Genomic DNA, 13883 nt, shown 5'->3' with positions numbered 1-13883 from the left:
ACAAGTTCCTGAAAGTTATTTCACTTTCTTTCCCCAGAAAAAGAAACAGCAGTTCTTAAAAAGGTTCTTGTATTAGCCATACATTGTATTTAGTTGTACATTAAATTATTTTCTTGGATCAAGGGATCAGCATATCAGCGGATGGACTGCAGCTACTTACATCCATTCCAAATAAAATGCTCCTCTTTCTCTTTGAGCATGCAGCTTGGCTTGTTGATACACCTCTGATGTCTCTGGTTGGCAGAGACCCAGCTGTACTATGTCAGGAAACGGTTGCCGTCCAAGAAGGTGCCCATTTAAAGACAGAAATTCCTGGAAGTTCTCACGTACTGTGCTATCCTATATACGGAGCAGATAATACTTGATAACATAGAATGTAAATTAATTTCCTAAATGCCCTTTGCTTTTTAAATTTTCTATACAGCTAATATTCTGACAGAAACACTTAGTTCTATTTTTCTATTATGTTCTATTAGTAAGTGCATATGATAGACTGAAATATTCATTATCCTATTCAGGAAAGCTTATTATCCTTATTTTTCAAATAAAGGATACTGGCAATAGTGATTTACTCAATAAGCAGTCAATGTGAAATATCAGAAAGACTTGTCCAAGTGCTCAACAAAATTCTGCACCTCTTAAAAAGCAGAGTACCATAGGTACCCACCATCAGTTATTGTTGTTAACCTTAGCTATTGAGTTCCATGGTCAGTTACTTGGGCACACACTGAAGTTACAACTAAAACTAAAACTGAAAACTAAGTTTTCTTGATTTTCCTCTTCTCCAAGTTAAAGTTTAACTTACTACTGTTTTTATGTTTCAGTTTTTTAAGCTTTCTATATATCTCCCTACATGCAACAAAATGCAATTAAACATGGAAAAATATATTTGGAACGGACAGGTCATTTACATTTTAGTATCATACCTTTTGATCCAGGATTGAACTATATTCTACATATTCATGAATCAGATGAGCAGGCCCTACCAATTCTGTTTTAGCTTTAATCCAATCCAGAGAAAACATAAGATCACAGAGTTCCTAAAAGAAATACAAATTTAAGTTCAGAGTGTGAGTTCCACAACAGAATCTACTCAAGGGGAAAAAGAAATGCACAGGAAATACATTAGGTATTGAATATGCTTTGGTACAATTGTCTCCAGCTAAAAACTTAGACAATTTCTGTTTCCTGCATCCTACTCGATCAGGTATGAATATTCTGGGTATAGAAGGTTAAACTTGTTATTTTAATGCAAAGGACTGCTCTTTGATACAGCTAGTCAGAGAAGGGATGGGAGCACAAAGCAAATCTTGACTTTTGTAGCACACAAAACCTGGTTTAAGATAAAACTCTGATAAAGCTTCTTCTAGTCCAGTTTAGCAAAGATCACTCTGCTAACACTGATCTGTTGCTCTTCTTAACAGATGCTGAATTTGAATAAAAGCAAAAAATACTGCAGTTGCATTTAACTTAAAAATGAGAAAGCTACTTAAAAGGCAATCAGAAACAGAAAAAAGAATTATTAGAATAGAATATTTCAGTTGGAAGGGACCTACAACAATCATCTTGTCCAACTGCCTGACCACTTCAGGGCTCACCAAAAGCTAAAACATGTTATTAAGGGCATTGTTCAAGTGCCTCTCAAACACTGACAGGGATGGGACATCAACAAGCCTGTTCCAGTGTTTGACCACCCTCTCGGTAATCACAGAAATGCTTCCTAATGCCCGGTCTAAACCTCCCCTGGTGCAGCTCTGCACAATTCCCACCACTCCTATCACTGGATCTCAGGGAGAAGACTTCAGCACCTCCCTCTCCACTTGCCCTCCCGAGGAAGCTGTAGAGAGCAATGAGGTCGCCCCTCAGCCTCCTTTTCTCCAACCTAGACAAGCCCAAAGTCCTTAACCGCTCCTCATAGGACATACCCTCCAGCCCTTTCACCAGCTTAGTTGCCCTCCTCTGGACACATTCAAGGACATCCACATCATTCCAAAATTGTGGGGCTCAGAACTGCACACAGTACTCAAGGTGAGGCCACACCAACGCTGAACACAGCAGGATAATCACCTCTTTTGACCAGCTGGTTACACCGTGTTTGATGCACCCCAGGATGCTGTTTGCCCTCTGGGCTGCCAGGGCACACTGCTGACTCGAATTGAGCCTGCTGTCAACCAGCATCCCCAGATCCCTTTCTGCAGGGCTGCTCTCCAGCCACTCCTCTCCCAATTTATATTTGTGCTCAGCGCTACTCTGTCCTAGGTGCAGGATCCAGCATTTGGACTTGTTAAATTTCATTCCATTAATCATTGCCCAATGATCAAATTTATTTAGAACCCTCTACAAGGCCTCTTCTCCCACAAGAGAGTCAACAGCACCTCCCAGTTTGGTATCATCAGCAAACTTGCTAATGGTACATTGAAATCCTGCATCCATATCGTTGATAAATTGAAATATGAATCCATATCATTGATATTGAACAGAACTAGCCCTAGAATTGAACCCTGCGGAATACTGCTGGTGACTGGTCAACAGTCAGTTGTAGCCCCATTCGCTACAACCCTTTGAGCCCTGCCGTTTAGCCAGTTCTTCACCCAGCGCATCGTCTACCTGCTCATCTCACAGTTGGCCCATCTCAAAAAGAGGTTCAATTCTAAATGTTTGAGTACATGTGAAACAAACCAATTAACAACCAGCACCCAATGCTATTCAAGGCAAGAACTCTGAAGACGTTCAACTGAAACTACTGAAGTACTAATCTTGCTGCATGATTTGCATCTTATACTAGCTCAGTACCTAAAGAACAGTAGGTGGCAAAAAAAACTGCAATCGTTTTAAGGTGCTAAGGCAATCCTGGGAACATGAAATTTGCCCATCTAACTCTTCATAGATTTTTTTTATAGCTGTTGAAATCTGGTAACACAGAGAATGGACTTTTACACACAAATCAGTATGTCATAAGAGGAAAAAACTAACAAGAATTCTGTAGAAAAAAATAACTAATCTAATCAAATTTTCTGAAGAAATCAATTTACTTGTATTATACAATAAAGCGAGCCTGGTTTTTCAAAAAGGTTTAGAGAAGATTTCTTATCAAAGGTTCTTCAAAAGAAAAATAAAAACACAAGCTATTACGATACAAAATAAGAAATCTTCTCAAGAATTGGTTGAAAAGACAAGACACAAAGGATAGAAATTAAGCAGTTTTCATAACAGACAGTGATTAGCAGAGGAGTTCCTAAAGGACTCTATGTTGAGTGTTTACCTATCTGCACAAAAGCCTGGGAGAAGAGAGGTTCAAGTGGGAAAAAGCCTGGGGGGAAAGATAGCCGTAAGGGTGGGTCAAGAAAAGAAACAGAGAACACTGGTCAGAACTCACCTTCTGCATGTTGGCACCAGCCATGTGATACGCTAGAAAGTTATACCAGTACATGCAATCCTCTTGAGATGGAACAGGTGTATTAAGTTTGTAATATTTCTTGTACTGATTTACTATGTTTTTATGTAGCTCCTGCAATATGAATCAAAACACGCTTTCAGTTAATACTATACCAAGGTATGGATTGGTTTCGGTATTGAGGAATTATTATTAATATTGTATTGTATATAGTATTGAGGAATAATATTATTATTATTTCTCAACCATAATACGTCAACAAATGAACCAAGAAAAGCTTACGTTCTAGAACTGCACATTTAACCTAATTTATTCCTTAAGACTTCTCCAGAAACATTCTCTGGATATTAAAAGACAGAAAAGCAAGCTGTTAACCTTCGTTCTTAGGTTGAGAAGAGCTATCAAATCAGTTTGCACATTAGGTGTGGGTAGCCAACAAAAAAAAGACCTTTACATATGTCTAAAAACTTGCCTTTTATTCATATCTACTCTTTCTGCCTTGTCCTTCGGAACTGATAAATTTATTTGGCCCAACATATAGGTCCTCTCCCTGCAAGACTGGCTTTAAATTGAAGAAAAGGTGTAAAAAGCACTTCTCTGAATTAAAAAAGAAACTTCCTATTCTGGTAGGGTCTTGATGCCTTTGGAAACATCAGTAGAACATTCCATCTCCTGCTGGAAATGTCTTTGACAGAGAAATAATGGGTATAGAATCTTCTCTCAGTTTAGTTTCTTAGCTCCAAATGGAGTCATCATGAAATCACTGCACAGTTTCAAGTTGAAAATAAATGTTTTTAATTAGTCAGCATTAAGTTTAACTGCATTGTGGACCTATTCTATGAAGCTACTCTGGATACCATTTAACAAAGGAACATTTTCTGAAGAATGCCCGGCTTTGGAGAGCAAAGTTAAAAGCGAGTAAATTAGTCAATACCCTACCTGAAGCTGGTTGCGATTCTTCTCTGTAAGAAAGTCAAGTTGAAGATCATGTAAATAATAATGGAATGACTTCCCATTACGATCACAGAACAGCAGTGATTTGTTAACAAATTCCTGTAGTATATCTTCAACTTCTTCAGTTTCCATATCCCAAAGAATACAGAGAACCTAGAAAAGCACATTAAGACAGAAAAGAATCAGAACTAAGGGGTAATATGACTTCTATGAATATCATAAGAGGCTACCAATTAAGTGACAACAAAACACATGGTAACAAATATAGACATATTACAAATGGTAATAAATTCAGTAAGTTACTAATTCTTCCATATCAGGACAGATAATACACGTTATCCCATCTTTTGTCTATTTGTGCTAATTTATGGTGATGATATCTTTTTCTTAAAGGAGACAAATTTCACATAACAGTTTTTAAGCCTTCAGAGAGCTCAATTACAATCTAATTAAAGAGCTATATACAGAATGCATATTAAACTAACATTATGAATACATTTATTCAGTTTCACTGAACTTTTTAGTTTCACTACTGACAATAAAATTCATGATACAACAATGCACCAGACCTACCCAATCTAGCAATTACTATTAAGTTACATGCACAAGTTATATACAACAATTATAAATTTTATTAATTCTTTAAAGTTATTGTTTGTATCTCACTAAAAATTATTATATTTATGCATTGCTGTTATTACCTTAGTAGGTACTTTAACATCTTTTGGGAGGATAGAGAGGTCTTTATAGTAGTCTTTATAATTGTCATTCAGTTGCTCAACGCTTATGGACATTGCTTCATCAAGGGCTTCATAATCATAAGAAGAAGATTTTCTTATTCTTTTAAATTGCTTATTCTGCAGCTGTTTGAGATAGTATTCCCAACGACTAGGGAAGTCTCGTAACAATGCACCTATCAAGGATATCACAAGAGGAGAACCTGAAGGAAAAGATTAAATTAATCTTAGAGGTTTTCAAGGAACACAATCCGATAGTTTAGCCAAGTGGTTGAATACATCAGGTAAATTTCTCACTACATTGATTAAATCCTTGAGGTGCGGAGAACAGACAAACAAAACATCTCATTCACGTAGACACCTGCAAACTCACCAAATTTAAGTGTAATAGGGGGCAGGAGGAAGATACGCTGAAAAAAACTACTTGAAAATCAACATGAGACTTCTATTTAGTTTGAAAAAAACAAAAAGCATTTAACAAACACTTGTGTTTTACTTAAGGTATACCATATTAAAGAACGTTCCTTCCTCTATCTGCAAGTCAAAAACCTAGAAGAAAAAAAAAAATACAGTGAGTGGTAAATGGTATGTCAAAGAGCGGCAAGCATACCTTTGCATTCCCTTACAAGACAGTTAGCTTGTTCTGGCAGTTCTGATATTTTCATGTTCACAAATAGGGATAAAATCTCCAGTCCTTTCTCATGTGCTAGTCCACTTTCCACATGAACCTCATATTTATTGCCTAGACATAAAAACATGGAAAAAAATTAAAGAATGTAAAAAATCTTACGTAAATTGAGAGTATTTTCCACGCAAAACCTGGAGCAAAGGATCTGGCTCATAATTTTATGCATAGTATTTTAAATTCTTAATACTAAGAAGAGTGCAAATTCTACTTATCAGAATCAAGTTTGCATTAAAGAGACAAAAAATTAGATTATGATCTACTAATTAAAAATGCATTATGGGCACTTCATACTGGTGAATGCTTAATAGTGTAGAGATAATCACTCTAACAGCAGCAGTGTCACACAGGTTAATTTATTTTGTTGAGAATCATTGCACTCTTCAAAGTAGACATATAACTTTCAGGATAACACATAACATTTATTTCATGAAGAGCATAAAGAGCTAAAACTTCTCCTCTTGTGCAGAAGTTGATAGTCATAGATGCTATCAGATTCTTTTAAAAGTTCACGAGAACGAACTGCATACGTATACACACATAATCTGTGGTTCAGGAGAGGAAACTGTTCCTTACCAGCCACAGCATCGGTTACACTCCTGTCCCTGCTGGTGATAAGAACCTGACATTGATTATCAAATGCTTTTAATACCCAGGAATCCCAAATGTCGTCCAGGATCAGAAGAGATCTAGTGCAAGAAGAAATATTACAGATCAACTATTAGTCCTGAAGTACCGCATTTTATTTTAATAATGAAACATTTTCAGAATTCACAATGTATCACTACATAATTTTTGTATTAATATGTAACATACCTTAAGAGAGCATTAAACACAGTGCAAGAAAGCTGAATGCAAGTATCTCAAAAAAATGTTTTTACCATTTATTGCTTTATAGCTACAATTGAAGCATAAACAATAACATTTTCAGAAATGTTTCCACTAGTAGATGCCAGGTAAAACAGAAATGTTTACTCTGTTTTCATGTCATCAGATACTGTAAGTGAAGAAAAACGTTGTATAGGACTAGATAAAAACTCTGCTTGACACAGGTTACTGATAAGCTTTGTGGGAGAAACCAATTCAGTTTCCTTTTGACTCAAGAGTTCTCAGTTTTGTTCTTGTATTTTCAGATACGATTCCTCTTGTGAAGGAATTGTCTTGGATAATGAAATTTTTTTTTACATAATATTTTATAGTGACTACATATTCAAATCCTATGGCTAGTTATGTTCGTAGGTTACTACATGGAATCTCATCAGAATAATGTAAAGTAGACCTCCCTACACCTGCCCATGTCTGACAAAGAAGTTACTGAAAACTGTTTTTAAAAGGTTGATTCCAAGGGAGTAAGAAGTCAAAAAGACTGGCTGGCAAGTAGATTTATGAAAAGAAGTACCAGTTATTTGCATTCTGTGTCGTTTGCGAAGGAAAGTAAGTTACTGAAACCAAATACTGCAAATTGTTTATATTTACTGTCTTTTTTTTTTTTAAAGGGATGGAGTTTTCAACTACACTAGTCATTGGTTAAATTGTCCAATTCCCACTGAAGCATGCCAAGACTTCTGCATTTTTCTTCAGCTAAATGACACTTGTGCCATCAATGCTTATAAGGATGTTATCCTTCTTAACAAGTGCATACACATTACACCACATTTTCAAAGTTGCATGTAAGTCTCAGATACCCATGTCCCATTTTTATAAAATTGCTCTATTAACACCCTTTTGATAAATCAGATGGTTTACAAGAATACTATCATAGCCATAAATGACTAATTTTGTGGTACTTTCACACTTGAAAATATGCTGGGCAGCACGAATTACAGCCTGATTTTATATTTTTAATTAATCTGAGAGCTTCAAAGTTCTCCCAGTCTTTTGGTACTAGTGATTTTCTTCCCCAACCGCACCAACAAATCTTAAATCCTAATTAAGACTGTAAAGAAAACCCAAAAGAAAGCAAAAAACAAAAAAAAATACTACTAAATCCTGTGATAACAATCACAATTCTGAAATTTCTTAAAGAATATCATAGCTTCAGTTTCTTCAACCATAATACAATAAAACACAGTGATATTTTGCTCAGAAAGTTTTCATTTGACTAATACTTTAATCCCAAGAAATGCACTGGATTCACAATCTGAAGCCAGAAATAGCTGAAGTGACTTTTGGGCACCAAAGAGAATTCTAGTGCAGAACAAGCTCCACAAGCCACAGAACTAGTGAAGCTTAGTTTCCAGTACACTTGCACCCTGTGAACCTCTCTCCAGTTCGTTCCCCTCTGCCTCCTCTCATCCCCACTATGATTTCCCAGATAACCCATCATCAGCAACATGTTCAGTTTGTTCTTACCACATTCTCACATATACCTAACTGGGAAGGATGGAGCACGGGCCTGTTCCCAGCTCACGGCCGGTTAGCAACGCAACAAAGTGTGCTTCCCTTCAATTCATTCTGTATACACCTTTTCACCACTGAAAGCACCTACTTGTATTTCTCTTCTTTATCCGACTGTCAACTTTTCATAAACTTACAGAATTTTCAAAGATACGAAGTTCCTACCTTTAGAATCAATTTCAGCAATATGATCAAAGTGGTTAGGATAGAGGAGAGAATGGAAAGGATAAACAGGACTAAGATGAACAGTGTGATCACAATAACATAGTTTCGTAATGGTGAAAAGGAGTCAGACTAGAAAAGTTTTATAATCAATTCTTGTACCTTCTCCTTGAGGTGCAGTCATTCTCTGCAATAATCCTATTTAATATTCATTACTTTATCTTGAAACAGATTAACAAACATTGCCAGGTGAACTGCACCCTACATGCTATCTGGCAGTCTATAAAGACGACACTGTCACAGCTGGCACTGAAACATCCTCAAATGAAAACAAGTGCCTAACTGTTTCCAAAGCTGGCATTTTCTCCTTTCCACTTAGTTTCCTCATATACAGGAGCTTTTTGACAAAACACAGTTAAGTACCTCTCAAATGAGTCACTTTGTGCACTACAAACACTATCAACCATGTTAGGCTGTCATGTTACTTGGCTATACAGTAGTTGCCAACTTCTGGAACATTTCATGATGCCATAGGGATACATCTTACAAGAAAATAGCACACAGTTCTCCCTTCTACTTGGAAGGGACTGTAATGTTGTGCATGAATTAAACTTCCAAATTCTTCTGTATCAAAGAGCTTGGTTTTGTTAACGAACAAAAACTAACTGGAATTGTGTCAAAAGCTAACAAGAATTGTGTCAATGAAGATAACCACTTGTTGAAAGTGTCCTGTTTGCACTTTTCATACAAGACTTCCACAAAAAATGAAAGATTTCTTGTGGAAGACCTGGCAGTGTTTTTCAAATCCTTTCTTCACAAGATTACTTTTTTCCCCTGTACAAAAATGCCAGTATTCTTCTACTCTATGTCATCTATAAAGATCACAAGATTGGAGTATTATTACTGAGATATCTCACTCAGGTGCAGGCTAGTTTAGTTTAGCACAAATTTTCCCAGAGGGTAATGAAATCCTCAACAAACAAAAACTATTGCTCAAAGATGAAAAAAGCTGTGCAGTGGCTGAGACGCTGCTTGATTAAATCGAGTCACTTTTCCTGAAGTTTGAAAACAACTGGTTTCTTGGCAATAATTGATCATATCATGAAAACCTGCTTTCGCTGTGATAACTGTAGACATCAGCTGTTCTGGAAAGGAAAAATTTTCAGCAGTGATACACACCCTTTTTACTGCTGTATGATCCTCACACATCAGTGAAGCGTTCTATGTACACAATGAGAACACTGAAAGTTAGAGCAATTCTTACTTCCAACTGTTCGTTTTCAACCTTCATTATTCAACTACTAATAATTTTTCAAGCAACTGTGACTCCTGCACAGCTGGTTAACATATTTTGTTAGCAGAAGCCTTATTAGCCTACTAAACATATTCATATCCAGGACAAGCCTGCAATGTAACCCTTCAGTTACCCCATTAAAAGACTCACACATCTAAACAGGGACAGTTATACTATATATATTATGCATCTGCCTCTAGCATTTATTTACCCTTCAGCTTTTGTACACTTATCTGAACTTACTTATTCTTTTATCATATGCAAGTCAGTAATTCAGAAAATTTTAACGGGAACCCCCACACAAGAATTAAAATTCTAGAAGTATTGTCAGCTTCACCTTGAATAACACTTCCTAATTAGCTACAGTAAAACAGAAAAAGGGAAAGCAAAAAGTGGAAGAGTTAGGAAGTTGGGTTTTTAAAAAAAAAAAAAAAAACACAAACCAAACAACAAACCACACCACAGAGACATGTAACCACAACACAGACACCTAGATGATTCGACCAAAGTTACTCTGTAAAGTTTTATCAGTTAAAGACTAGTGTTTCATTTTACTGACATCACCTGGGATATTTGCGTAGCATCAGCAAACGAAGACGATCTTTAGCTTCTTCAATGTTAAGTGGTGGCCTTTGTGAAAGAGTAGAGTCATGTTCTAATCTACTACAGAGATTTTGAAGTTTTATTAGGAGCCCTGCTTTGTCCTGTTTTCCAACAGAGATCCAGTGAACTCCTCCTGGAAAGTAATCTAACAAGAAATGCAGCGTTAGTTGTGCTATACATTTAAAATCAGACATATTAAAGAGCAGCTTACAATAGCAATCAATGACTCAATTTCAATTAAAATATAGAACTCTAAAGTCTATTGCAAGCCAAACTTGCAACTCTACCATTAACAGAGAAGGATAGTTCTACAAGACCACTACTTTTCATTTTTAAAGGAACAGGCTCTGTAGAGCAAGTTCCCACACAGAATTCACACTGACGCTGATGCTGTCATCCCTCCTCTCTACATGCCGTCCTGCCTGTCCCTTGGCAACCCCTTCTACATCCATCTTCCTGCTAGTCTAACTTAGCATTTACTTTTTTCCACCCTGTTCTACTGCAGGAGTTCAGGGTCTGGGATGTGAAAATTATTGCAAGACAGTGAACGTGAAAGCATCTAGAAGCCCCAGCTGCAGCAGAGGATCCTGTATCTATCCCTACATCACGTTTTCTAATGCCCGAGTCCCACTTTTTCCTCCAAGAGTCCTATGCAGGGAAAAAAAAATAAATCATTAAACGATTTCATTTATGATCTGCTTTAAGTTAAAGTGATACTAGTGTAATCACTCCACAAATGCTCGCCATTATCAAAATATATGCAAAAGTTAGAGGAAGATTTTTTTCTTCTTCTAACTCACAAGGGGAAGAGTCTGAGGACTTAACAAGCAATGACCAAAAAGAATAAAAACTAAATATTATTATTTTGCACAAAGAGAAATAACAATTTCAAGTTAATTAAGGATGTATCTACTCTCATAAACCAAAGCAGATTCCAAGGTGAAAAGCTACTCAGAATCTTTTCTTATTAATTAGTAAAATATTTAGTGGTCCTAGAGCACTAAACGGTTATGAAAGCTGTTAAGTTGCAAGCAAATATTTCAGAAGCACTTAAGGAACTTAGAAACCTAAATCTTAAACTACTTTCAGATGACATAAGATACTTCACCATATATATCCGATGTGCATATACATGTATTAATTTTATAAAAATACAGATTTTTTTTTTTCTAAAATTACCTTCCAAGAGCTGATGATCCCTTAAAGCTTCTGCTGTTAAAACAGTCTTCCCACAGCCTGCCATTCCATAAACTGTGACCCAGCCTGGATCATTTCCCAAGCAGCACAGTTTCTGTTTAATAGCATCTACTAGTTTTGGCCGAGTGACAAAAACAACCGGTCTCTGTGGTACACCTCCTTCACAGAGAATTGTCTTAACTAAAGTTAAAGACAAGATACATGAAAATAAAAATTAAATTAAAGATGTGATGCATCTTGAAACCAAACCAAACAGCTCCCCACCCCATCCCAAATAACTAGTGGGCTTTCTCCCCCAACTCATGTCCCATACAAATGCTCTAAAAACTACTGAACTCACAACACCAAACACTGAAAAAAAATATTGTTTTTTAGAAATAAGTTACTTAGCAGGTAACTAGCCTCCCAGCTGCAATAGTGTCCCAGTTAATAACTACATTTTATGCTAGCTAGTTACATCAATCCCTAGAAGTAAAAAGATAATTAACAACTCCAGTAGAAACCGTGGCAAACAGACATAGGTGCTCAACGTTACTATATTCAACTGACAAGTCACTTTCTCAACCAGAAGTTACCGCCCCGTGGATGCGGCAGAAAAGAAAGCATGCTGTTAAGGCTTTTACTATTGGAATGTAGGCTGAGAGATTACAGATTACTCTTCAAGAGAGATGTCAGGATTTTGGAGGCTACAATTTTTTTTACATTAGAGTCAGCTTCTTTAATATATACAAGACAAGAGTCTTGTAATATATGTAAGTCAAGAGTCTTTCTTTCACGTACAACAAAAATGTTACAATTTAGAGAAAACTGTGAGAGCTTCAGGTGTCCTGTCTTTTAAAATAAACATTACTAAATATGAAGATTTTCAAGATGACCTACGGAAGTCATAACTGTTGTAACTCTCCTGCTGTATTAAATTATGAAATACAGAAATACTGACTACACTACTAAAATAAGCAAATGCACCAACTACTCCTTTTTCACTGGAACAGGTATTATAGATAGTCAATTAGTAAGGAATAAAAAATACAACTTGTCTTTACTTTCAAGCATAGGGATTGCTGTAGTTATACTGACCATATGAAGTCATTCCATCCATTGAACTTTTTCCATTACCAGAGGAGATGGCAGGGATGCCGTCCTGAAGAAGCGCAGCAAGATCTCTGTACCCTTCATGAAGTAGTGCATTATAAAAGGATCTATATGAATTATTATCTTTTTCAAGAATAATGTTTATTAGCATAGCTGCTCGCTCCTTCTGTGTATTCTAGAAAAAAAAAAATCGAAAGAAATGTTACAAAAAACTAAGAGACCTTAGAAATTATCTAATCTATCACTCTGTCAATTATAGACTGTTCATCGCCTTCAACTGTGTAATAGCTTTCAACTTGACTCAACTGCATGCTAGACATATGCTTACAAATTTGCTGAATCCAGCAATGAGATAGACAGAAAGTATTATTTTTAAAAAGAATGATAAAACATGTGAACAGACTAGGAAGATAAAAAACAGTGAGAGACAATTCTACCTGTTGTTTCACTTTCTCCTCCTCCTGTAATGTCAGTACTTCATCAGAAATCATACGATCCATAATATAAGAGGTCTTGATGTCTCTTTCCAATGCTTGGCGATTCATAAGTAAATAATTTCTACTCTTCGCATCCATATTTCTTCAGCATTTAAAAAAAAGTCAAGGCAGAATCAAAACATAACTTAAAAGTACAAGGAACTGAGTTTTAAAATAGTTTATAAATTTTGGTTTTAAAGTCAGAAAAAGTAGCAGAGCAGCTGCATTAGTGGAGAATACAATGAAGTTTCAGGCAAGTTCATATTATAAACTGCAGAAAGCTAAAAAATTTAGTGGTTTGGGGATTTTGGTTTTTTTTTGGTTTTTTTGTTTTTTTTTTTTTTTTACTTTCTGTCTTGATAAGGAGACTTTCATACTACTGTTTTATGAGTTTAATTACACTGTTTATGACCCACAAATCCAGCTTGGCTGGACAGTACAGTAGCATCAAGAAAACACTGGGAAAATCTAATATCATTCCTTTTCAACAGAGTAAAAAAAGGCACATTGTGAACTATTAAGTTGTATTAGTTCACAAGCTGCTGTGAATATGAATAGTATTCTTGGAATATTATTTAGATACCATATACTATTGTGTTTAATAAAGACATCCAGCTGAGCATTATTACAATTAATCTGATCACGTTATTTCTCCAATTGCTCCACTTGGAGGCATATAAAGCAGGTATAAAAAGAATTTAAATCTTTAACAACTAATTAGCCTCACAGTAAAACTCTTGTGGTCACTACATGAAAAAAAAGTCTGAGTCCTTTTCCACATTTCTATGAATTTATGTTTACAAACACTTGCGGAACTAAAGAATCACAGTCTGTGCAAGCTTCTCATACCAAATGTCTCTATGAAAAGGTCTCTTCCCCTCCCACTACATCC

At 36.0% G+C, this 13883-nt stretch overlaps 1 protein-coding gene across 5 annotated transcripts in view; it reads right to left on the bottom strand.

Annotated features, from left to right (window-relative positions):
• APAF1 (apoptotic peptidase activating factor 1) overlaps positions 1-13883 on the bottom strand; it is a 37870-nt gene that overhangs the window by 22658 nt on the left and 1329 nt on the right. For all 5 annotated transcript variants that reach the window (XM_074575657.1, XM_074575648.1, XM_074575665.1 and 2 more), the window contains exons 3-13: positions 12953-13094; positions 12501-12690; positions 11406-11603; positions 10188-10371; positions 6347-6459; positions 5696-5827; positions 5050-5288; positions 4334-4501; positions 3377-3508; positions 927-1040; positions 161-339 (exon numbers count right to left, since the gene is read on the bottom strand). In XM_074575657.1, coding sequence (XP_074431758.1) covers positions 161-339; positions 927-1040; positions 3377-3508; positions 4334-4501; positions 5050-5288; positions 5696-5827; positions 6347-6459; positions 10188-10371; positions 11406-11603; positions 12501-12690; positions 12953-13090 — 1787 coding nt within the window. In that variant the 5' untranslated portion in view covers positions 13091-13094. The remainder of the gene's footprint in view (positions 1-160; positions 340-926; positions 1041-3376; positions 3509-4333; positions 4502-5049; positions 5289-5695; positions 5828-6346; positions 6460-10187; positions 10372-11405; positions 11604-12500; positions 12691-12952; positions 13095-13883) is intronic.

Source organism: Larus michahellis, chromosome 1 (assembly GCF_964199755.1).
Source record: "Larus michahellis chromosome 1, bLarMic1.1, whole genome shotgun sequence".
Lineage (NCBI taxonomy): Eukaryota > Metazoa > Chordata > Aves > Charadriiformes > Laridae > Larus > Larus michahellis.
This window is presented reverse-complemented; position numbering and strand designations above follow the sequence as displayed.